The 24,220-nt window shown below is 32.7% G+C and overlaps 2 protein-coding genes and 1 non-coding gene across 6 annotated transcripts; 2 read left to right on the top strand and 1 right to left on the bottom strand.

The window, feature by feature from the left end:
* The first annotated feature begins 2,517 nt into the window (after window positions 1–2,517).
* TRNAV-AAC (transfer RNA valine (anticodon AAC)) lies at window positions 2,518–2,591 on the top strand. Its single transcript has one exon. It is a non-coding gene; the product is annotated as a tRNA-Val (tRNA).
* Window positions 2,592–3,225: 634 nt separating this feature from the next.
* On the bottom strand, window positions 3,226–6,422 carry LOC100809265 (RHOMBOID-like protein 2). The gene is made up of 5 exons (XM_006589497.4): window positions 5,968–6,422; window positions 4,651–4,814; window positions 4,283–4,446; window positions 3,868–4,118; window positions 3,226–3,539 (listed from the first exon to the last, which is right to left on the bottom strand). Exons 1-5 carry the CDS (start codon window positions 6,261–6,263, stop codon window positions 3,422–3,424), a joined length of 993 nt encoding a protein of 330 aa, XP_006589560.1. The 5' UTR covers window positions 6,264–6,422; the 3' UTR covers window positions 3,226–3,421.
* A 6,291-nt stretch (window positions 6,423–12,713) lies between these two features.
* LOC100794400 (homeobox-leucine zipper protein ANTHOCYANINLESS 2) lies at window positions 12,714–19,491 on the top strand. Of its 4 annotated transcripts, none has more exons than XM_006589496.4 (9): window positions 12,714–12,858; window positions 14,270–14,487; window positions 14,607–14,724; window positions 14,829–15,518; window positions 15,721–15,822; window positions 15,899–16,111; window positions 17,354–17,528; window positions 17,604–17,971; window positions 18,714–19,491. In XM_006589496.4, the coding sequence occupies exons 2-9, from the start codon at window positions 14,279–14,281 to the stop codon at window positions 19,092–19,094; spliced, it is 2,256 nt and encodes a 751-aa protein (XP_006589559.1). In that variant the 5' UTR covers window positions 12,714–12,858; window positions 14,270–14,278; the 3' UTR covers window positions 19,095–19,491. The 4 variants fall into 4 exon arrangements, with proteins under 4 accessions (XP_006589559.1, XP_003536477.1, XP_006589558.1 ...); XM_003536429.5 differs by lacking the exon at window positions 12,714–12,858 and adding an exon at window positions 13,016–13,158; XM_006589495.4 differs by lacking the exon at window positions 12,714–12,858 and adding an exon at window positions 13,203–13,391.
* Window positions 19,492–24,220: the final 4,729 nt, after the last annotated feature.

Below are 24,220 nucleotides of genomic sequence, written 5' to 3'. Positions count from 1 at the left end.
ACCGATGTACAACTAGCACTTTCCTCTCTTTAATTTGCATAGGTGCCGCCTATTTCAATTTGCTTCCGCACTGCCATTAAATGCAATTGTTCACTTCTCGATCATTCTCGTATATTTTTAATTATAAAATCCCATTGTGCGTAAAAATGTATAAATACAATTTTTTGTTTCAGTAGATAACCTTGTGTGGTGGAGTAATTATTTAGAGAAGATCTGTTTTTCATAGACTGTTCATTTTACTTAGTATTCCAATCTAGATTTATCCACTGTGAATCCACGGAAACTAGATCTAAGCTTTCTTTCAAGTTTAGCATTTCGGTGGTCCACTAGGTGAGAAAGGGACATGAAACAAATGGACAAAATAATTCATATATGACAGCATTACTCACCTCTTTGGATCTTTCCCTTATCTTGTTCTGTTCTAGTTTTTTTTGTTGTTTTCTTGAGGCTTCGAAAGGGAACTGTGCCCTTGGATGCTATGTTCACCTCAAGCCATGCAGTTGAAATCAAGCGATTATATGGAGCTGGTTATGACCATAATTAATGTAGAATTAGTAGTTTAGTACTACTTCTTCTCATTTGCCCCTCTATGATCTAGTTTTGGCCCACACCAATCCCCACTAAGACACCATACTCAAATGTCTACTTACAATGCACTTTTCTTTTATAAAGTGTATGGCCTTCAATTCATTATGCCAAAATCATTAGCTATTTTTCAATCATGCAAAAGTTCCAAAGCAGTCTATTTGAATCACTCTGAATTGAACCTTTAAACAATAAAAGTGTCAGAAAATTTATTTCCTATTGTCAAAGTTCTCCTGAATTAGAAGAAGGAAAAAACGCCAGAGTTTATATATAATAATGTTTGTGTTGGGCACTTGGTAAATGGTAATAATTATGAAATAGTTGGATGCATTCACCAGGACATATCGTACCATGAGAAAGAGATGTGTCAAAAAAGAGAAAACAATGGTGAATCACAAAATAGTAGTATGATTTAAGGGGGTGACATATTCAAGGCAGTGGATCCAATCTTGGAAAGACTTATCATGTATAGTTTAATTAATTGACTTAGGCACAATGGGGGGCACTTGAGGATGGGAGAGAGCTTAGATTTACGGATCCAACGACCACCAGACATATTAACATTATGAACACAGTAATTTAGGGTGGGGCATAGCATAGCATTGTGATTGAAATGGGTGTGGAATATCCGCGTTAGGAACAATAGATTTTGCTCTTGGCTATTGGTGGTGGAGGGTGTTTAGGGCAATAGAGCTTCATTGTGCCACACACTACTCGTCACGTGATTCATAATGACGATTTTGTGTAATGAATTCCCTACCAGCCTAGCCAAGGAGAAATACAAGGTGTTACTCTGAAACTCATGCCTATATACGTAATGCTGACGAGTGATGATGACCCCCCATTCTTGGAAATATGGACTTTATACAAAACTTTATTTGATATGAAGAATGTTTATGGAACTGAAATGCCATGTAGGTCTTGTGCATTAGACTATTTTACAACAAACACTTTATTACTATTTTCGCGAGTGAAACTTCAAATCTCCAAGTTTCTAGAAGACCCTGCAAAGACACAAGGAACACAATTTCAATGAGTGACAAGCAAATATTGTATGATGGAATAATTGGACCGATGGCATTTACACTTACGGAAATTGCTTCCTGCACCTCCAAAGTTACTTCTTGCACTAATCCAGAACGTAAATTACATTCCGGATTAGCCAATTATAATCTGAAAAGGCTAATATTCCAAATTAGGTGTTCTGTAAGTTTAAAAAGGTACATGAATCAATGATGGAGGTGCAGGAAGCAATTGTCTACATTTACTCAAAGCCAAGCCCATAAGGCAAAGAGAGAGAGACTTACAACAGTCAGTGTTTGGATCAATGATGAAGCCCAAAGAAACACCACATAAACCTGGTAAGATAGCTATGGCTGTGGAATTTGGGCTGTAAGTTTCAATTAGGCCCAATAAGCATCTACAAACATATGGCCTATTATCACCAATGTTAGCAATGTTGTTCAAGCCAAACATGGCATCACAGCAAGGGGACCCTGGAATGGGGTCTGAGGAACCATAGGTGATGAAGATGGAGCATGCTGAGAAAAGTTGAGTAATTGTGGAGCAATGTATAAATGCAGATACAAAAAATGGGGCCAAGGAAAGCAACATCAGCTACACAATTATTCTTAAAGCCTTGTTTAGCTTCCCATACAAAGTTCCATCAGAAATATGCTAATAAGGAAGGCTCTCTTCTCTTCTTTTTTTCCTTACTTTGTCTCTCCTTAAAGAAGCTTTACAATTAGTTAAGTGGAGTCCTTCGGTACATTATAAAATTATATTATATGATATACGAGGGAAATGCTGGTTTGGTGTGGTTTTACATGATTTTTTAATGAACTTTTAGGCATGCATGACGTAACTATTTCAAATAGTTGGATTAAAACATGCAAAGTTATTTACTTAAACAACTGACAACTGGCATCAGCAGGTGTCGTGGTGTAGTTGGTTATCACGTCAGTCTAACACACTGAAGGTCTCCGGTTCGAGTCCGGGCGACGCCAATGTTAGCTTTTTAATTTTCTTCAATTTTTAAATAATAGTATAAATTTTAGTCTCTTGCAGACACAGAAATAGTGGGAGAACCCAATTGACTTAATATCTTTTATACACAGACAATTTACGGAATGACTTAATATCTTTTAGACACAGAAATAGTAGTGACTCTAGTTTGTACAAGTAGTGGGTGAGCCACTGAGCCCAAGGTGAACAGCTAAATATCTTTTATACACAGACAAATTAGGTGAACCCAAAGGGTACAGTTTAAGGAATTAGTGGTGATTCTGGTGAGGCGTCCAAACTATGCTTTTTCACCAATTTGCATTGCTTTCCTACCTAAATTGTCTTTTTCTAAACACAATATCTGTTGGATGTTCATGTCTAACCGACGGATAATTTTTTTCCGTTTCTGATAAGACATTGATTGTTGGCCATATTTTGAATTCAACATGCTTGTGATGCAAAGATAAAATAATTAAACAATAATATGAGTCTTCCTTCCAAATGATTGATCAATTCCTTGATTGCTTGAGAATTCTTGAATTTAAATTTGAAATCCATAATTACTTGGATAAACATTAGAAAATAAAAAGACAATAATGAAGCCAGGGAGGATATAAAATGAGAAATGAGTTCATATACAAGCAAATTTCTTTATATATCATATACTAATATGTATAATTTTTTTTTTAAAAAAAGCATAAATTCATAAAGGCAGACCAATTATTTAAAGAACAAAAAAAACTAAAAGAGACAAAACAAGCCAGTTTCTAAGAGCTCTATGGCTATACACAAGAAAAGATATTGCAAGTGAAAATCATTTCCCCTTTCTTATTTAACTGTCATTGCTGCATTCCCATTTAGAAGTAGGGACACATGTTAAGTAGCGACACCAATGGCAGTGGTCATACCCTTTCTCACCCCGAAATAGCATCACCAATGCAGTCGATAACCTGCCATTAAACAAATGAATTTCAGTGATTTTAACATCTATTTTTTTTTTATCGAAGTAGAGAAGTTCATGGATTCATGACAGACTATAAACTTGCAACAGAATGCAAGGAAAAATAACCAATAAGTCCCTACACTATTTATTTGATAGGGAGCACACAAAGTAAAAAACTAGATTTTCATTTAATAAGAACAGTCCATGGAATTTCAAAAAATTGAATTGACGAATACTTAGACATATACCAATATAATATATGAATTTTATCTCCTTTAGCAAAATACTTATTAAAGTAGCAACATTCCTTATGAGGATTTATGGAAGGAACTAACCCTGCAATCAACAGAATAAGAGACACAACCCCTAGAACATATTGGTGAGTCTTGTACTTTGACTTCATCTGAACACCGGCAGGAAGACGTCGCTGCTCTAACCAACCGAACTGAGGACGTGGCAGCAAAATAAAGCCAAGGAGTAATCCCACCAGGAATCCTCCGATGTGAGCAAAATTATCTACGTGTGGCAAAATGCCAATGCCAAGGTTGATTACAATGATCACTAGAAGGGTTATTAAAGCCATTGCCTGCAAAAAGAGTGAAAAACAAAAGTTAACTCGTACAATGTTAATCTATTTTGAAGGTATAAAACTAATTGATTGCAATGAGCCAAAATGAAGAAGATTTGAGGTGTCTCTTGTATTGAAGAAACCCATAAATCAGGGTGACTTAAAGAATTAGGTACACTCACTTTATTGGAATATATAGTCCAGTTTGTGATAAGTTCAGACAGCATTGCGCCAAGAAGTCCAAAAAGGGCACCAGAAGCACCCACAGAGATGTGGTCTCTGATAAATAGAGACGACAGTACACTTCCACCAAACCCAGACACCAAGTATATGATTCCAATCTTAACTGCCATTAGTTTGACAAATGAAAATGTTAGGTCCATTAATTTGTAAAGTAAAACTTGACCAAAAGAGAAACTGAATTAAGTTTCCTAACCAGCAAATATGAACTTGGATTTTTAATGATTGTTTTACTTATTTTGTGTGACATTTACTACGTGACATCAATGTAACCATAAGCAGATTTTACTAGTTTGGAAGAAAAACATACTAAACCCGAATTGTTGTTCAAGGCGAATGCCAATGAAGACCAGACTCAACATATTAGCCAGCAAATGAATAACCCCAGCATGTAACCAAATGCAAGTGACAAGTCTCCATCCCTGATGTCTATTCACAACATTATCCCATCGAAGAGCTCCCATCTTGGTCAATCTTCAAAAGTGAATAAAACATTTCAAATCAATAATTTTTCCTCTAGAACATAAGAACAAAATAAGCTAACATTTAAACTGTTACATGAATAGTGCATACAAAGAATTGCAAGTTACAAAATTGGAAAACCCACACAATCATGGCTGGATAGGTAAATATTTTGCTTTCGCCTTCCCCCTTTAGTAGAAGACAATAACCAAGTCAAGAACCCAAATGAAACAAGTCAGCAACAATACTTAAAAGCTTATTAAATATTCAATGAAATAGAAAAGTCGACGGATGTACAACCCGTTTCACATTCTTCTCACTGACAACATAAAACCAGCCAATAAACCAAACTGAAATGCAGATGCTGGAAAAAAGAAAAGAAAAAAAAAAAAGCCTTTCCTGAAACAAAGTACAAGTCAATACACCAATTTTTAAGAATCCTTGATCCTTACCTTGTTTGCCGTTAATAAAGGGTGATAGAAAAAATAGTGTATTTATAAAAAACATATTGACATATTATACAATAATAAAAAAAATGGAAATTTGAATACAAGTCCAAAGTGTTGTGCGCTGTGGCTAATTTTTTATGACCCAAGAAATGCCACAGTCCCAGCCAAGTCAAATGATAGTCAATCACAAAAGATGCAGCCAACTTTCTCAGTTCACTTAAGGCATTTAACCACGCAAAGAACCTTTACGTTTCACCCCACTTGGTTTTCTTTTCTTTCCTTCATAACTCATTTATTTATTCCTACGAAAAAAAAATGATGACATCGAGTTCCCTCAAACCAAGGCAGAGAATTGAAACAGACCATGAAGAGAGAACCGTTTGAACTTCGAAATTCATCTCATAGAGTAAATAAACTAAACAAATTCCAGAGTACCAGAAAGCCATCGCTTAGCACACAACATATTTAAAGAGACACCCAATTCACTAAATTTAGCAAAATTTTCCAAGAAAGCTAAAACAAAAAACATTCTAAAGTACATTCTATTCAAGCCAGGAAGCGTTGAAGTTCCCTTCCAAAGTGAGACCACCAATAAAAGCAATACCAAAATCCCCCCAAAAGAAACGAATAAGAAGAACTAATAGAACCACAAACGAAACCAATAAAATAAATAGCACATGGGTATTGAAGAAAAACACAAGGGATTGAGCTCATACGTTGAAGAAGAAGGACCAAGCAAGGGATTCTCCTGCATAGGCTGAAAAGAGAACCTTCCAAGAAACCTTGCCACGCAGCGACCTTGGAAACGAATGTTGTTCCTGGGACAATTGTTGATGTACATGGTAATAACAAAGACAGCAATATTAGCAACCACAAACATGGGCACGAGCCATGATGTCCAATGGGTCTCAGAATCATAAACATGGGAAGATTCGGGCGCAGAGTAGTTTTCCTCTGCACTTCTGTTGTTCTTGGTTACTCCACCGCCACTTTCAAGATCTCTTCTTGCCATAATTTCTGTCAGTCAGAAACTTTTATTCTGTAACGTAAGGTGTTTATAGTTTATAGAGGTGGAATTGGTGAATGAGTTTAAACGGGGGAATGAGAGGACATTAGTTAGTGGCAAGGGTATGTCATTTACTAACTGCCGCAGTAAGAACTTCACAAACAGAGATTATGGGTGTATGGTTGAGACGGGTTTGTTTTTTACTTTTGTTTTTATCCTGTGTGTGAGATTTTGATAGAATTAATTTTGTGACATCAAATTGGGTCAATTAAATAAATTTATTGGTATAATGTATTAATTTTAATATTGTTAATAGTTAAATTATAAAATTAAAATCATAATAGTTAAGATATATTTTTTATGTATACTTTATAAATGATATTCTCAACAAAGGTTAATACACAAGAATATACATTTAATTTTCTTTGTGAATGTGAAAATTTTATTAACAGACCATTTATAAATATTTTTGTGAACGTTTAATATAAATATAATATATTAAACATGTCTTGATTCTAATAAATCTTTGAGACTTAATTGATATAAATTTTTACATATAAAAAAAAAGGTAAAGAAAAATATGAATATAATTATGGTATAGTTAGATGAAAATATTATTTTTTAAGTAAAAAAAATATATATTGTTGATATATAATTATTTAAAAATTATATTTTTCAAAGGAATGTGTGAAAAATAAATTGAGATGATCAGAAGCATTTGAAACTTGTCCTTAAAGCGCACGAATCTCGTTTTTTAAACATGAATTTATCAAAAGTTCTCTTGGCATGTTAGGACAATCTCGCACGATTTGCACTGATTGGACTTGTGATGACATGGCAGGTTTTGATTGGCGGTTGGGTCATGATATTGTGGTTGTGGGTGTAGTAGATTGTGGCCGGTATGGGGTATTTCGTTTTCGTACTTAGCTGGAGGTTCAGTTTTTGTGCTTTGGGAAGTAGAGATGATAAGTGGCTGGGGACTCCGCAAATGGGGGATAGATACCACGAGTAGAAATATAAAAGAGGGAAGTTTAAAATTTTAATTTTCATTGGATTCATTTATATTTGTGATTATTTTTTTATGATTTTCCTTCACTTATATATTAAATTTTTAATTAAATAATATATAAAATATAATGAATACCAAAAAATTAAAATTTTAAAATTAAAAATTCATTTATATTTTAAAGTTTGTTATTTAATTTAACTATTAAGTTAATTGATTTATATTTTCAAAAATTATAACAATAAAATCTTTTGAGCAATAATTAAACTTTTTTAGAAGAAAAGCCTTTACCATAAAAAGTACCTTTTGAGATGCACACTGTCGCATTGGTGATCCAATCAAGTAGAGTCATTAGTGACCTCTTAGAATGTGATAAACATACCAAGAAAAAATAATGAAAAGATTTAGGTGAAAAAATATTCTTCTGTATTAATAAAAATTTGATCCATTAATCGGTATAAACTATAAAGTTTTTAATTTTTTTTTAATTCACGAAACTCTATAGAACCCCATATGGTTATGCTTAAAGAACTCTACAGCAGTAACCAGACTAAAGCATATCTTGAATATTGGTAATTGCTATATCCACTTCCCTTTTTTCTTATCCACTTCCTTTTTTAATTTTTTTCCAAAAAAAATATACTTGTTTACTTTGAAAAGGAGAATGGACAAGTAAAGAAGGGGAGTGAATATAGCAATTTCCTGAATATTTTATAGAGAAAAATTGGATTGGGTTAGATAGAATTGAAAGAAGTGGGACTTGTATCATTCAAGGCCCAAATATAAGCAGGCCTACTACTATCCAATCCAGACCCTATTTCTTGCACAATTATTTTGGTTCACTTTTTTGCCTTGGATTCAAATTGAACCTGATTTTGCAATCAACACAAAAAAAAAGTTGTGTAATTATAAAAATGTACGCATTTTATAGGAAAAGAAAATTCTGTTTAAATAAAAAATAATTAAAAAGAAAAGATGTTTTAAAACTTTGTGAGGGGACAACTTGCCTAAAAAATAAAAAAATGTGAAATGGCAGAAAATTCTGAACTAAACGTGACTTGTGAAGTTGTGATCCTTCTTAAAAATGCTTGCTGTCTACATAATACAGTTAGTTTGTTTTTTTGTTTTACAACAATACAGTTGGCTTTAATCGTAGATGATATTTACATCACCTAGTTAATTAAATAAACGAAATTCATTTATAAGCTTCTTAATGGGAATAGAAGAGCCTCGTACACGAACATATGGCTGCATATAAATTTTTAGATTCTAAAAATATCATAGTCTGTCTCAAAATCTGAATAATCATTATATATGTTTTAAAGAGTGTTTTGAAAATTTATTTGGAATAAATTGCTGTTGAAATTAATAATAATGAATAGGGAAGGCAAAATATTTTACTATGTTATACTCATTTTGCTATAGTTCAATCGGTGAGTTATTTTGACAAATTTTTTATTCATATAAATTGAAGACACTGTTTCACTTATCTTAAGGTTCTTGACATTTTGACAAATTAAAAGCATGAAAGATAATTTAGATTATTAAAAACATTACTATAAACTTAATTAATTGAAAACAAGCGCGCGCATACTCACGACTTTTAACCTTGTACTCTGAGTCATGTAATATAAGAGTGTCTTCCTCTAATAAATCAAATCATTTTAACTACCTGTCACGCATGCTTCAAAGTGATTATCTGCAGAAGAATATTTGCAAGATCTACCACATAACTCTATTTTTAGTTTTGTAATAAAAATGATTATTAATTTTCATGCCATTAAATCTGAAGGCATTTATATTGCACACCTTATAAATAAAGTAGGCTATATAGGCACTTGGCATATATATTACTACATTTTATGAAGTCGAAGGTTCTATTGTATCTTTAAATTCATTTCGTTTCATAACTTCTCCCCTCTTTCTTTTATTGTGGCTCGTAACAAATATTATTTAGGTTTATTTTTCACCTTTTGAATTCAAGGTTAGGACTTAGGAGTATTTTAAATCTGAATTATCTAACTAGTTGAACAAATCGAATCGAATATTTAAGTTGTTTTTTCTCAAACAGTAGGATTCAACCTAAATTAAACTAATTACTAAACTTGATTTCTATTAATTTGGTTCTCGAGTTTATATATTTGGATGCCAATACAAAGGTAAATAAATTTACCAAAAAAAAATACAACGGTAAATTTTCTTATTTTTTATGATGGACATTTGTAATTTTCATAACAAATTTCTGAATTCTTTTACATTTTTAAACCAAAAATATATTACTAATTTGATTTTTTTTTTAGTCAAAAGTTTAATAAGTTGTGTCTCACTAACTCATCAAAGTTATAGCATAACTTAAAACCTAATAAGCACTTACAAAAATAAAATAAAAAATATGTATCAATCTTTCACCAACAAAGTTATTAACAATGAGATTTGAACCCATATTTTGGGGGAAAAAACGTATTCGTTTGTTCTTGAAAAAAACAAGTTGAAAGTTAGTTAGTGATCATATATCTTCTATAGAAAGGTCACGCCTATTTATATTTTAAATCTTATCATTTAAATATAATTTAGTGATTTATATTTTTAGTTCTCATTTAATCATTTAAAATTTTGTTTTTACACTATTTAATAATTTTCTTTACAATAAAAAATCTATCCATAATCTATTGAATTAATTATTTGATATTATATTTCTTAACATGCATATTAAATTTCCTTATAAAGTTTGAAGGACAAAACTGATATATGATAATATCAATTGGATTCCCTTATTTTTGTATGATGATATCGCCGAACCATGAACATCAATGCATGCATAATTAGGTCTTGTGTGGTGTCTAAGACTCATACCATTGTAGAATAAATGATGGCCACAACAAATATATAAATCAAGACAACAATTTTTTGTGTAAACGTTAAATAAATAAATCATTTTTATTATATAAGGATTTTTTTTATTTTTTATATCAATTTAGTAATTTAAAATAGTTTGGATGAATGTGTGACATCCTTCATGTTTCAACCCACGAGCTTACATACTGCCCAATAGCTTTGTTGTTTATTTGAGAGGATATTTTCACATATTCCTAAAGGATTTTGGTATTTTTCAAATAACACGACATAAAATAATTGTTTTGATAAATAAATAGTAGACTATATATTTTTATTAGCAATTAACTTAATTAAATAAAACAATTAATAAGTCAATGATTAATGATTAAACAGAAAAGTTTTCAATTAATGTCCATAAATAAATAAACAATTAATGTATGTGCATTTAGTTGGACTGTGCAAATAAATTAAAATGAAACGTTGTGTCGATCTATATATTGTACTCCGATGGTTCTATTTGAATTATTCAATTATTTTTATATTATTGTTGACATGGTCGAATTATTTTATTGATTAAAAATATATAATAAATGAAAAACATTTTTAGGTTGTTAGAAAATCAAAATTAAATTTTAAAAATCTTAGAATTCTGAGTACGTTTAATTAGTTTTCCAGATATTTATAGCATTTTCCTATTAATTTTTTTAAAAAAAAACATACCAAAGAAATGGTGTGTTTATACTTATATGGAAAATATGCTACGGTAAAAAATATATGTTAAATGAAAATGAAAAAAAGAATTACTCTGGATTCCCTTGTCTTGAACAATGAACACTGTCAATGCCGTGAGTGTCTTAAATTGCAATTGACGCAAGCACAAAAACAAATAAGCCAACACTGATAGGAAGCACAATATGATGATATTATTTTCACACCCCCCTCTTCTTTCTAGCCCATTCTCCTTCCCAGCTCTCTTGTATAAATTACATGTATTTTTATACTAATTAAATATCTCTTGTTATCTGCATGGGTCTTAATTTTATAATTTATATTTTTCTTTATACATGTAGTGTTGGGATTCTTTCTTTATCGGAGAGATTCTAGAAAATTTTAGAACTTTGTAGGGAAGTGTAAAATTTTCTAAAATGTTCTGAAGAACTATAGAATAGTATAGAACTCTTTAGAAGTTTGTGAAAAAGTGTGAAAATCTCTAAAATATTATGAATATACGTTGAATCTTATGGAAGAATACTAAAGGGAATAGGAGAGTCTAGAGACTCCTATAATGTGTGGAGTATTATAGAGAATTAATTTCCACCATTGAATATAAGTAATCTGCACAATTCATTCATTGTGGATGTGAAATAATATAAATAAGGATAAGAGTCTTTATTTCTAACCATGAAAGATAAGAGTGAATTTTTTTAAAGTGAGAAAACTAAGTTAACTTCTTTAAGAGAAAAGATATATAGTTTAGTAAGTCATTATCCTAAATTGATGATATGCTTAGAATTTTATTACATTAAATATCATTAAAATAATTATATTAATTATTATTGATAGAATAATTGAATGTATAACCCGTAAATGAATTATATAGGTAATTTTTTCAGAATCGAGATGATAAATAAAAAGTTGTTATAATTATAATATATTAAATAAATTAAATATTTTATAATATAAAATGATAAAAAACAATTTAAAATTTAATGATTGGATTGATTTATTTAATTAGAAGATATTTTTAAGGAAATACTATTTTGAATAAAAAATTAAAATAATTATCGCTTGTATTATAATCGTGATTTATTATCATAAATTATATAAAAATAATATATTACCATAATTATAATCACGATTTATTATTTTGATTAAAAAATTGATTGGTTGTATTAGAACAATTTTTTTATATATGAAATATAAAAAATAGTAGATAAATAGATAGATTATAAGAAATAATTTTATTTGAATCAAATAAAATTATTAAAATAAATAATTTTTTAATAAAATTAGTACAAATACAATTCTAATTTTTGAAATCAACAATTCAAAATAATCGTACATCAACGCAGTCCATAATTCTTACTTGAAACTAAAAAAAGAAAAGAAAAAGAAGGAAAAACGAGGCAAATCCAAGATTGGATAAAAGATTGGATTCGTGACGCACACAAGATCCAATCCGTTAGATCCCCTACTGACGCCACCGATTCAGAATTTACTCACTTCCATTCATCACCCTCCACGTTAACCTTTCAATCCAAACATAACCTTATGGTCCTTAACCCCTCGACACTCTCATTGGCCATTATTAGATCTTATCGTGGACCGACACGCACGAGATGAAAGCCATCCAAAAGGACAAAGCGAGTAGATTGTAGTTGACAATAGTAATAGCGGACGCAGGGGCGCGTGTGACACGCGCTCCATGTTGAGTTGTGATTGGTGGCGGACATCACAAACCCCTTCTTTCTAGCATGGACCCCACTCTCTTATGCTATGCATTTCCTCACATTATAGAAAATAATAATAATAAATAAGTGTGTGTTGAGAAGAGAGTAACCACAGAGAAAGATGTGGTTGAAGAAGCAGCAGCTATATTATTATTAACAGGAACTGCCACAAAAGGGGTTTGGAATCTAACTTGGATTCAAAGCAAAACCCCAAAGGGTTCTTTCTTTCAGTTAGGAAAAAACAAACAAATATCTTTTAGAGAAGAAAGAAAAGAAAACCATTGACTTTCTGATTACCCCCATAGTCACTGTAAGTCAGCTCCATCATTTTTTTTTATTGTTAAAGAAGAATCAACATATGATATAAATATTAGTATACTATTTTATTTTATCTGTCCCTTTCTCTTTCAAGAAAAACATACTAATAGTGAGAGAAAGAGATTTTTACCTTTTAAGATTGAATGGTTTTTGCTGTCAAATTTATCAACCACGAATTGGATATTTTAATTTTATAATTTAAAAGAGAAATCATAACTTTTCTAGGCTGTGGAACCGAGTGGCTCTGTTTGTTATTTTGGCTCTTTTACTTTGCTCACTGTCAAATTAAAAGGTATCGTTTTCTCCGTACCATGGTTGGTTTGTATACCATCTAACTTTCTCCATTTCTCAGTTTCTCACTTATATTATATCAGTGTGGGGGTGGAGAGAGAAGAGAAGAGAGAATGGCGGGGGTGGTGTCAACGAGTTCTTTTATCCTAGCTTAGATTTGGTGTGATGCATTTGAAACGAAAAGTCAGGGTGGTGTGTGTGAATATGACTATGAGATGCTACATGTGAAATAAGGTTTTGTTTTGTGTTTGTTGTTGTCCTTTTTTCTTTTTTTTTCCTGATGGGCGTTTTGGCTTAGACCTCTTGGATTTTCTCCTTGCTGGGGTCTTTTTCAAAATTCTCAGTACTGACAAAGAATCGGTCAAGTGTGAAATATAGGAAAAACAAGTGGTTTTAGTCCTTCTTATTATGTGTCACTGTTCGTTGTGTTTTTTCTGCTGTTGGGGTTGCAGACATGAGATGCAGGTGTGAACCTTGGATCAGAAAGGAAGGGGATTTTTCTTGTCCTGTTGCTCTTTCCATCTGTTTCAGGAATAGCCTTTTAGCTATCTGCTAGAGAGAAAGAGAGAGAAAAAGGAGTGTCGACAAGGAAACAACTTTTTGGCCATGTCTACTTTTTCACACTAAAAATCCAATCTTGTCAGTGTTTAGCTCAATCTGGTTTAAAAGTTCAAAAAGTTAAGCGTATTAAGGAATCAAAAAACTGAAAAAAGTTCCTTCGCAAAAGTGAAAGTGACAATTTTGGGTAAAAAATAGAAATAAAGAAAAAAGGGAAGAACATGAGAGTCAGCATGGGAGGAGGAATAGAAGCACAGAAAATTTTGGGAGATAAAAGAGAAAGGGTCAATCCATTTTTTTAAAGTCTTTTGTGCGGGTCTGAGGGTTGCAGTGTGGGGGTGCAAGAGTTACGACTGATATTTATTTCTCAATCCATTCCCTGTTCAATGCAAAATTCATCTTCCTTCTCCTACTCAACTGTATGGTTTTGGTTTCTATGTCTAATCATTTTGTTTCATTGTTTATTTCTCTGTTGGCATTGGATTTTAATTGTGCATCTTATTATTCATCCCTCTTCTTGTTGTTGATGAGGCCATGATTATAATATTCTACAGCAAAGGAAAATGGAGGGCCCCAGTGAGATAGGTCTCATTGGAGAAAATTTTGATGCTGGTTTGATGGGGAGGATGAGGGACGATGAGTATGAAAGCCGTTCTGGAAGTGATAACTTTGAAGGCGCATCTGGTGATGATCAGGATGGTGGTGATGATCAGCCACAGAGGAAGAAGAGATACCACAGACACACCCCTCACCAAATTCAAGAGCTTGAGGCGTATGGCTTTATGAAACTTTGCAGCTTTTTAATTTTTATTTTGCTGATTCGCTTGTATGGTTGAGTTATGTGGTAAGTTTTGTTTGTGTTTTTTTGGGTTTATCTTTTATTGATTTTAGTTTCTTCAAGGAGTGTCCTCATCCTGATGAGAAGCAAAGGTTGGATCTAAGTAAGAGGCTTGCTTTGGAGAATAAGCAAGTCAAGTTTTGGTTTCAGAATCGACGAACCCAAATGAAGGTGAATTTGAAGACACTAATACAATATATATTATTGAACTTGAATGCAGTTTGCTGATGCAATTTTGATATTGCACTAATTGAAGTGATTTTCTCTTGAATCAGACCCAACTGGAACGCCATGAGAACATAATGCTTAGGCAGGAGAATGATAAGCTCAGAGCTGAGAACAGTTTGATGAAGGACGCCATGTCAAATCCAGTGTGTAACAACTGTGGTGGCCCTGCTATTCCTGGCCAAATTTCATTTGAAGAGCATCAGATTAGAATTGAGAATGCTAGACTAAAGGATGAATTGAACCGTATATGCGCCTTAGCAAACAAGTTCCTTGGCAAGCCAATCTCATCATTGACCAATCCCATGGCTCTCCCAACCTCAAATTCTGGTCTTGAACTTGGTATTGGAAGGAATGGGATTGGTGGTTCAAGCACCCTTGGCACTCCCTTGCCTATGGGGCTTGATTTGGGAGATGGAGTGTTGGGCACTCAACCTGCAATGCCTGGGATTAGACCAGCATTGGGATTGATGGGAAATGAAGTTCAGCTTGAGAGATCTATGCTTATAGATCTTGCATTGGCTGCTATGGAGGAATTGCTGAAGATGACTCAGGCAGAGAGCCCACTTTGGATCAAGAGTTTGGATGGTGAGAAGGAAATGTTTAACCATGAGGAGTATGCAAGGTTGTTTTCTCCTTGTATTGGTCCAAAACCCACTGGCTATATAACTGAAGCTACAAGAGAAACTGGGATAGTAATCATCAACAGTTTAGCCCTTGTGGAAACTTTGATGGACGCGGTATGACTATAATGATCAACTTCCTAGCCTCCAGTGAAGTTTAACCAATTTTAGTTTTTTGAATTGCCATTGATGCAGGGACCAAAGCAATGTTTTTGATTTGGTGTTTTTGTTCCTAACATTGGACTATAACTATTACTTAGTCTAGAATTGATGCAGGTATGTTTAATATCTTGTTTTAATTGTTTATTTCTTTGAATAGAATCGATGGGCAGAGATGTTTCCCTCTATGATTGCTAGAGCTATCAACCTCGATGTTATATCTAATGGCATGGGTGGAACAAGAAATGGTGCTCTACAAGTGGTGTGTTTCATTACTGTATATTTACTTCATTGTGCCTTAGTGGTTGTCTGGAACTGACTGGGATTATGTATTTCAGATGCATGCTGAGGTTCAATTGCTTTCGCCACTAGTTCCTGTCCGTCAAGTAAGATTCATCCGATTCTGTAAGCAGCATGCAGAAGGTGTTTGGGCTGTGGTTGATGTTTCTATTGAGATTGGTCATGATGCTGCTAATGCACAGCCAGTCATGAGCTGTAGGAGGCTTCCTTCTGGCTGTATTGTGCAGGATATGCCCAATGGTTACTCCAAGGTAAGTGCTGATGGTCTATAAGTACTTTTTAAGACTTCTTTGTTTTCTTTTTAATCTTTGCGTGACACTGTTTATTGCTTTTTGTGGTGTTCAGATTCTTTTTTCTTCTTTTTTTAAATTGAGGGTATCTTCTTACTTTTGATAATGAATGGGGTCATTTTGTTATAGCTGATTTTATAGTTTTGCAAGAAGTTACACTTGACTTCTAAGTAAACTTTGTTTTGACTGCTATGAATAGAATAAGGTTCAACTTTGCTTGAGAAATCAGTCTTTTTTACTAGTTTTTTTATTTGAGGAGATGCTATAATCTTCTAACTTCAGAGTAAGTTTTGCTTGCTGTCTGTATTTAATTTGTCCAGTGCTGCTCCTTGAGAATAGTGAATCGAGGCTTATATTGTTTGGCAATAGTTTGAAACTTCGTTTCTGTTTCGCATCTTTTAGTATTTAAAAGTGCATGAAAATTTTAAATCTTGGGTTCTTCAGTCCTCGTTGTATAAACAATACACTTGATGCTTCTATTCCTATCTCTTTTTATATTCTTACTGCATACGAGACCATAATGACCTGGATCCAGTCATTTGCTTCTATAATATAATGCTGACAGGTGATGTGTTAATCCGTGCCCTTTAATATATTCATATAGGTTTTGCAATGTTAAAAAAATTCCATAATCTGTGTTGGGATTCGCCACCATCTCGTTGACATCTGCTCCAATTTTGACATTTCACATAATCCTCTACAAACTTCTTAGTTGGGGTATTAATTTATAATTAGCCTAGGGTTTTATGTCCCAAACATTTTTTGTGTGTATGTGGAGTTTTACGTCATTCAATAGTTACACCCTTCTAATTGAGTTATCATATTTATATATCCAACTTCTCTTTTATCTCATTTAATAATCATCCCATTTTGGGGTAATATGGGTAGAAGGATGAGAGAAATAGAAAGAACAAAAATAAATTAAGGAAGAGAGAAATTGATAGATACGACAAATGGTGTAATAGGAAATGAAAAGAGAGATAAGATGGAAAATGAAGTGGAGGTGAAATGGAAGAGAAGTCAAGTGGATGAGTATAAGAACAACTTATTTGATGTATATAGCCAACACAAAAAAAGATTGATAACTATTCACTACATTGGCTTGTGATTCTTTACATAACGGAAACTTTGCTTATCTTAAGTAGTTAAATTATTTCTTTATTATTGCAATGGATTTTTGAAAGAAAGTTTCACTATTTGTAGGTTACTTGGCTTGAACACTGGGAGTATGATGAGAATGTTGTACACCAACTTTATCGCCCATTGCTTAGTTCTGGTGTTGGATTTGGTGCTCATAGATGGATCGCTACCCTCCAAAGGCAATGTGAATGCTTGGCTATCCTCATGTCCTCTTCCATTTCAAGTGATGATCACACAGGTATACATGCATGCCACATTAATTTTTGTTTACATTTTCATCACATTTAATTTTTGTTGCACTTTGGCTATGCAGCATTGAGCCAAGCTGGTAGGAGAAGCATGTTGAAATTGGCACAACGCATGACTAGTAACTTCTGTTCCGGGGTTTGTGCTTCGTCCGCTCGGAAGTGGGACAGCCTTCACATAGGGACTCTTGGTGATGACATGAAAGTGATGACTAGGAAAAACGTGGATGACCCTGGTGAGCCTCCTGGGATTGTACTCAGTGCTGCCACTTCTGTTTGGGTGCCAGTGTCACGGCAAAGGCTGTTCGACTTTCTACGTGATGAACGCTTGAGAAGTGAGTGGGACATCTTGTCCAATGGTGGACCAATGCAGGAGATGGTACATATTGCCAAAGGACAAGGACATGGAAACTGCGTTTCTCTTCTTCGTGCTAATGTAAGTAGTAGTTTTATGTAGACAGGTTATAACAGGATGAAACTTAGTAATATGTAGGTTTTGTTTTAGGCAAATTATTTAGTTAAAGTTTTAGGAAACAAAAAATAGAAACTTTTTATTTAAAATAAAAGTAATTGTTATTTTAGTAATACTAATGTCATTAACACTTGTTTAATTAAAAAAATATTTAGCTAGTTATAGTTAATGCACCTTAGTCTAACATCATTTTATGTTTTTGTGGGTAGGAAGCTATGAGTACTTATTAAAAAAATTATAGGTAATCTTCCTTAAATCATGAAAGATTATTATGAGAAACAAAATATACTCAATATATAATTGTGTTAAATATTTGACGATTTAATAACCACCCATAGTAATGTGGCCTGCATTGTTTCTCCTAGAGAATATGTAAAAAAAAAAAAAAAAAAAAACATTTGGGAAATAGATTTGGTGCAATTACCAAATTCAGCATTCACGCAGTAATGAGTCATCAAATCAAGATCATTAGAGATAAGATTGAATGACTTGGATTCTAATGCATGTTCTAAGTCGGATTTGTCAATATGAAATCTCTGATAATCATATAACGATTCTGAGCTGAATGTGTAAATGCAAAAAATAATCAATTGTAGGATTTTTTGATAGAAAAATAGTATATTTTTTGTTTCATTTTCTTCCTTTTTCTATGCTGTTTTCTGCATGTTGATGTCAATATTTTATTATAATGTTGTCTTATTTGCAGGCCGTTAACGCCAACGATAGCAGCATGCTGATTCTGCAGGAAACATGGATGGACGCGTCGTGCTCAGTGGTGGTATATGCACCAGTTGACGTGCAATCACTGAACGTGGTGATGAGTGGTGGAGATTCTGCATACGTTGCACTCTTGCCTTCAGGCTTTGCAATTCTCCCCGATGGCCACTGCAACGACAACGGCTGCAACGGGACTTTACAGAAGGGTGGCGGTGGCAATGACGGCGGCGGAAGCCTTCTCACAGTCGGGTTCCAAATACTGGTGAACAGTCTCCCAACAGCAAAGCTCACAGTGGAGTCAGTGGACACTGTGAACAACCTCATCTCCTGCACCATTCAGAAGATCAAAGCTTCTCTCAGAGTTGCATGATGATGACAACAACAACCATTTTGTTAATGCAGTAATAATAATGCAAGTTAAGTTACCTTAAATTATTATTTTGTGGTCTTTATATTTTTGGTTTCTAAGATGAATATTTATTCGGAGAGGGGTTATATAATTTGGCTGGGTGTATAGGAATTATAATTATATAGAGAGTAGTGGAAGAGGAGGCTGAGGCAGAAAGGATCGCGTAAGAAAGGTTTCGAGTCAAGAACGAACCGCGATGGAGGAACTTGTTTGCATGCAGTTTTTCTGCTCATAGTGGTTCGGGTATTGACTCGTTCACCTGCGAGTTAGTCTCTGTGCTCTTGTTTGGATAACATTAGAAAAAACAACACATGTGCCTGTGTTACTACTTAAATTATTACTAGTGCCCATCCTATCATACACATTTGCAAATTGCTCAACTAATGTATTTTCGAATTATGCATTTTCATCATATATTTTCGCTCAAGATTAACTTTTCTTTTTTGGTTGCGACGATAATCTATAATTAATTTGAATTGGGTTTGCGGAAATTGAATTTCAAATTTATTTAGAAATTTAAACGGGGGTGTTATCATTTTCTTTTACATAAATTCATAATAGATACTTTATAATTGTTTCTTTCTAAAAGTTAAGCTCCTAAAATTTTCATTAAAAAAAAAAAACTTTAAAAAGTCGGTTAAAGTTGTAGAATTATTACAAATAGAAAGTCAACTGGATGATGAGTAATAAAACTTACCTAAGTATTTAGGCTTTGTTTTGACGGGCATATCACGTAGCTAGCTATAATTGAATGCAAAAGAGAATCAATATCTATTCAAATCCGTATAAAAAATCTATAATCAAGAGTATAAACATTACAATAAAATTATATGGTAGGATGGCTAATATGTCCAATCAAAACGGATGTGCTGCTATATACTAATGTACTTAAAAAAAAAAAAGATGCAACTATTGTATTTTGTCTAAGAATTATTCTAGTCAAGGGGAAGTATGACATCTTCATGATCAAAATTGTGGGACGACAGAATGATGCTTCATTGTAAGATAAAGAAAATTTAACTCGAAATATTTATATATATTTATATATATATATATATATATATATATATATATATATATATATATATATACATATATATATATATATATATATATATATATATATATATATATATATATATATCCTTAACTTCAAGAAAATGAATTGAATTATTGGTAAACCATCCAATATTTCATACTTTTAATCTTCGGTTGATTTAATTCTCTCATCGCCCTACCAACATTTTTTTCTCGTTATTTATTTTTCTACATATCCATAATTTCCACATAACACTTCCTCAAAAAAGTGCATATAACATAATGCCCTATTATTTAAAAATTATATTTTGAGAAATAGGTGCTTGATTGTGGGTGAGAGAGGAAACTATTAACACTTCTAACGATCTTCATTTTTGTTTTAACTTATTATTATTGTTGTGAGTATATTTTTTTTCATTTTTGTTAACAATATTATTGTGAGTATATTTAAGAATTACAAAAATTCTCCCTAAAAAAATATTTACAAAATTAAAGGAATATTTTTTTTATTACAGAAGAATAAATATTTTAAGACATTAAACTAGACGATAGAAAATTCAGAAAGTTACACTCAAAATGACAAATTGTGTTGATATTTATTCGATTTACTTTTTCCTTTATATTTGTCAAGTAATATTTACAGGTTTCAAGTTTCAACAACCAAAAAACCATTAGAATTATTCAAAATTGGAATATTGTTGTATGTATTTTTAAAATAAAATACCATATTTTAAAAAACAATTAAATTTATCCAAATTACATTTGGTTAGAGTCTTATACAACTTTTAAAATCAGGCGAGCTTTGGTGATTTAGACCGAGTATTTCTCGTACTTGTTGATTTGGGCCTCCAAATGTACACATAAAGCTCAAGCCCATGATATATATTTATAAATCACCACCAAAATTCACATAATTTAATAATTGCCCACCCATTTCTGGTTATTGACAACGACCAAGCATAGCAGCAAACCAAAATACCAACATTGTTTCTTCATATTTTCCAATCATCAACCTCATGTCTCTATACTCAAAAGTCACTTGCATCAAAACCACTCTACTTATGGTTAATAATCTAGCACATGCAGTGCCTATAAGCAGATGCCATTGGATTACCACGCGCACTTTAGTGTCTCAATGATTTAATTTAATTAAACCTTCCATTTGTAGGATTTCGTTGACTATCCGAAAATTGGTGTAATTTTTCATTTATTAAATTTCTCTTTCTTGTCATTTTTTTATTAACAAATATTAATTGTTAATTTTTATTAACAAAGGATTGAACATTCTGCTATATTTCTCTTCTTTCCTTTTCCCCTAACCATCCAACCAACCTTATATCTCCTCTTGTGATTGTTTGTGACTATGTTGCTTGCACCAATTAAGCAAACGACATATATTTCATCCCTAAATAGCACCATTGTTTCCTATAGACGAATTTTTAGAGCTGCATCTATACTAGGATTTATTTTTATTTTTTTGTAGAAGCTGGGAAAGGTCACAATTCCTGAGTAGGAAAGAAATGTAATTAATTTCAATGCTCAAAATATTTTGTTTCATGCAGTCATGCTATTTGTCACCAAACAGTGTGACATAGAAAGAGATGGCTGTTTGGTTTTGCTGCTTCAGTGCAGCTGTTACAACTTGTCAACACTGTGGTTATTGTACATACTTAATACAGAACACATGTGTGAGTTTAATACTTGAATTCTTCGATCATATCTTCAACTTTGTACAAAAAGAATACTATTGTCTGAAATATTTTGGGTGGAAGATCTGCACTACAAGCAACTCTTCTGATCATTACTAAATCAATTGTTCAAGGTATTAACTAGTGTAAAATATTAACTTTCAGTCCATCAAGAACAAGGGTTTATTTCATCTGTTCATTCATGTCAAAGGATTTTTTTTCTTGTTTAATTTAATCGATCTTCCAGATTAGTTGACACTTGATAGTTGACATATTTACTTCCGTTGCAAGTTTATACAAATTCGTGCTGCTTTTGCCAACCGAGACAATAAAATTGATTCAACAAAGCTGTCATCTGATGAACTCACTGGCAACAGACTCATACACATACACTCTTGAATGACATGTGGAGTGTTCGGAATGAGAGGCTGGAAAATGGCAATGAATTGAATATGGTCTTATATTCCCCTTCGAAATTCAAACACATTGCCTTTTGCTACCTGCCCATTTTAATTCCTACCAAGCACCCCACTAGTGTTTGTGATGTACATGCCAACTTGATATTTTAAGAGATATTCAAAGCAAAAAAGAGATGCAGACATGCATTTTTTGACATTGATGATGTAAAATAAGTTTGAGGGGTTGGTGAATTAGCAACGTGACTAATGATCACAAAACTTATTAGTTAGCTGTTTGTGACATTGAAGTTTCCAAATAAGTAAAAGTATAATATATCATATCGAGTCTATTTTAAGAGAATCTGGTTCATTTGATTCTGAAGAAAAGCATCAGTTTCTTTCTTAAAAAGGCAGCATTTTGTTGGATACTTGGATCGTTTCCATAGAAACCAAGTCTGTAAAACAAAGGAGTATCATTTCATCAAACCTTGTCACATCACTATAAAGGCATTGTCATATGAATAAAATAATTAAACCTTGGTGTAATGTAACTTCTTTTTTGGGTTTCCAAATTTTAGTATAACTTAGTAAAACAAAAATATAATTAAAACTTGGCTAGCTTTGATTCTTTATTTGAGGGGAGGAAAGGAAAGGGTATGTAGAATATCCCTTTCTGAGTTTTCCACTTGAGAGGCAAAATTTTCACTTAGTACACTCTTTAAGTTGACCAACCTTGACAGTTGTTTATCGTGGATTTGTTTAATGAGCAACTGTTTTTGGAGTCATAGCATAGCAATCACGACGTCACAAATTGAACAAGTGTGGTAGGTTTGATTTTGAGTATAGTTGGAACCACTAAATAAAAACATAGATGAAAGGTTGTGTGTATAGTTGGAACCATCACTATTCACTAGTATTCACTAACCTTGTTGAATTTTTTTTTCCAACTTAAATAATCTGGCTTCACAGGTACAACAAAATAAAAATATGTCCCACTAAACATAGATGAAAGGTTGTGAGTATAGTTGGAACCATCACTATTCACTAGTATTCACTAACCTTGTTGAATTTTTTTTTCCAACTTCAGAAGAGAGGATTAATGCTTTTCTTCCACTCTGACATCTTGTTGTTGGTCAATAGTAATCCTTGGAAGGGGCATCAAGTTTCCATCTGCAGCAAAATAATCTTTTGAGTGGTTGATTGCCACTTGTTTGAAAAGTCTTTGTGTTGTGTCATGTCTTTTATGTGGACCATATAATCAGCAACAAGTTGAACGCTCGCATTCAAAGGATGGAAACATAGCTTTATTTGCTGGGGCGTTGTGATATTATGATCCTTAAATGCACTAATTAGTTGTCATCTAAAACCCAGCTACCCCGTGTGGATTGTGTTGAGAATTTATTGCAAGATTTTGACGCTTGATCATCTTTCATTGGCTCCGCTCAATATGAAGCTACATTCCATTGCGCCTAAAGATTACCATCATGTAATCTTATTGCACGTTAATAAATTATTTAACATTGAAGTTGCAGTCAAGAAATAAAATTATAGTATGACATTGGCACATTGCAGTAACAGATGTTAGAGCATTTTTTAATTTTGGTGCCTCCATTATTTGGATTGGGCTTATAGTTTTTGTGGTCTGCTCTAGCATATGTCGACACAGCATATTGTTTATCACTTTTTATATAGATACTCACTCTCTCTCTCTCTCTTCAGAGTCAATATTATTATGCTATATATGGTTTGAATTTTATTTTGATGGCGCCAATTAAATTGTATGGTAATATTTTAAAGTCAATTATTTGTCACTTTAAATAAGAATATGTGAAATGTAACGCAGAATTCAACCCGCTTTAAAGTTTAAACTCAGATTAACCACCATAACCCATGTTTGGAGTTGTACTTAAAATAGCTCAGCCCATAAGGTTGACGGACTAGGATTCTCTGCAGTTTAAAATCT

This window comes from Glycine max, chromosome 10 (assembly GCF_000004515.6).
Source record: "Glycine max cultivar Williams 82 chromosome 10, Glycine_max_v4.0, whole genome shotgun sequence".
Classification (NCBI taxonomy): domain Eukaryota; kingdom Viridiplantae; phylum Streptophyta; class Magnoliopsida; order Fabales; family Fabaceae; genus Glycine; species Glycine max.
This window is presented reverse-complemented; position numbering and strand designations above follow the sequence as displayed.

Excerpts from the sequence above, each read along its gene's own strand:
- LOC100809265 (XM_006589497.4), bottom strand. The coding sequence starts at position 6,263 with ATGGCAAGAAGAGATCTTGAAAGTGGCGGTGGAGTAACCAAGAACAAC. Across the intron at positions 4,815-5,967 it reads CTTGGTCCTTCTTCTTCAAC|ATTGACCAAGATGGGAGCTC; the intron begins GTATGAGCTCAA and ends TCACTTTTGAAG. Across the intron at positions 4,447-4,650 it reads TGAACAACAATTCGGGTTTA|TTAAGATTGGAATCATATAC; the intron begins GTATGTTTTTCT and ends AACTAATGGCAG.
- LOC100794400 (XM_006589494.3), top strand. The coding sequence starts at position 14,102 with ATGCAAAATTCATCTTCCTTCTCCTACTCAACT. Across the intron at positions 14,488-14,606 it reads CAAATTCAAGAGCTTGAGGC|TTTCTTCAAGGAGTGTCCTC; the intron begins GTATGGCTTTAT and ends TATTGATTTTAG. Across the intron at positions 16,112-17,353 it reads TGCCCAATGGTTACTCCAAG|GTTACTTGGCTTGAACACTG; the intron begins GTAAGTGCTGAT and ends CACTATTTGTAG.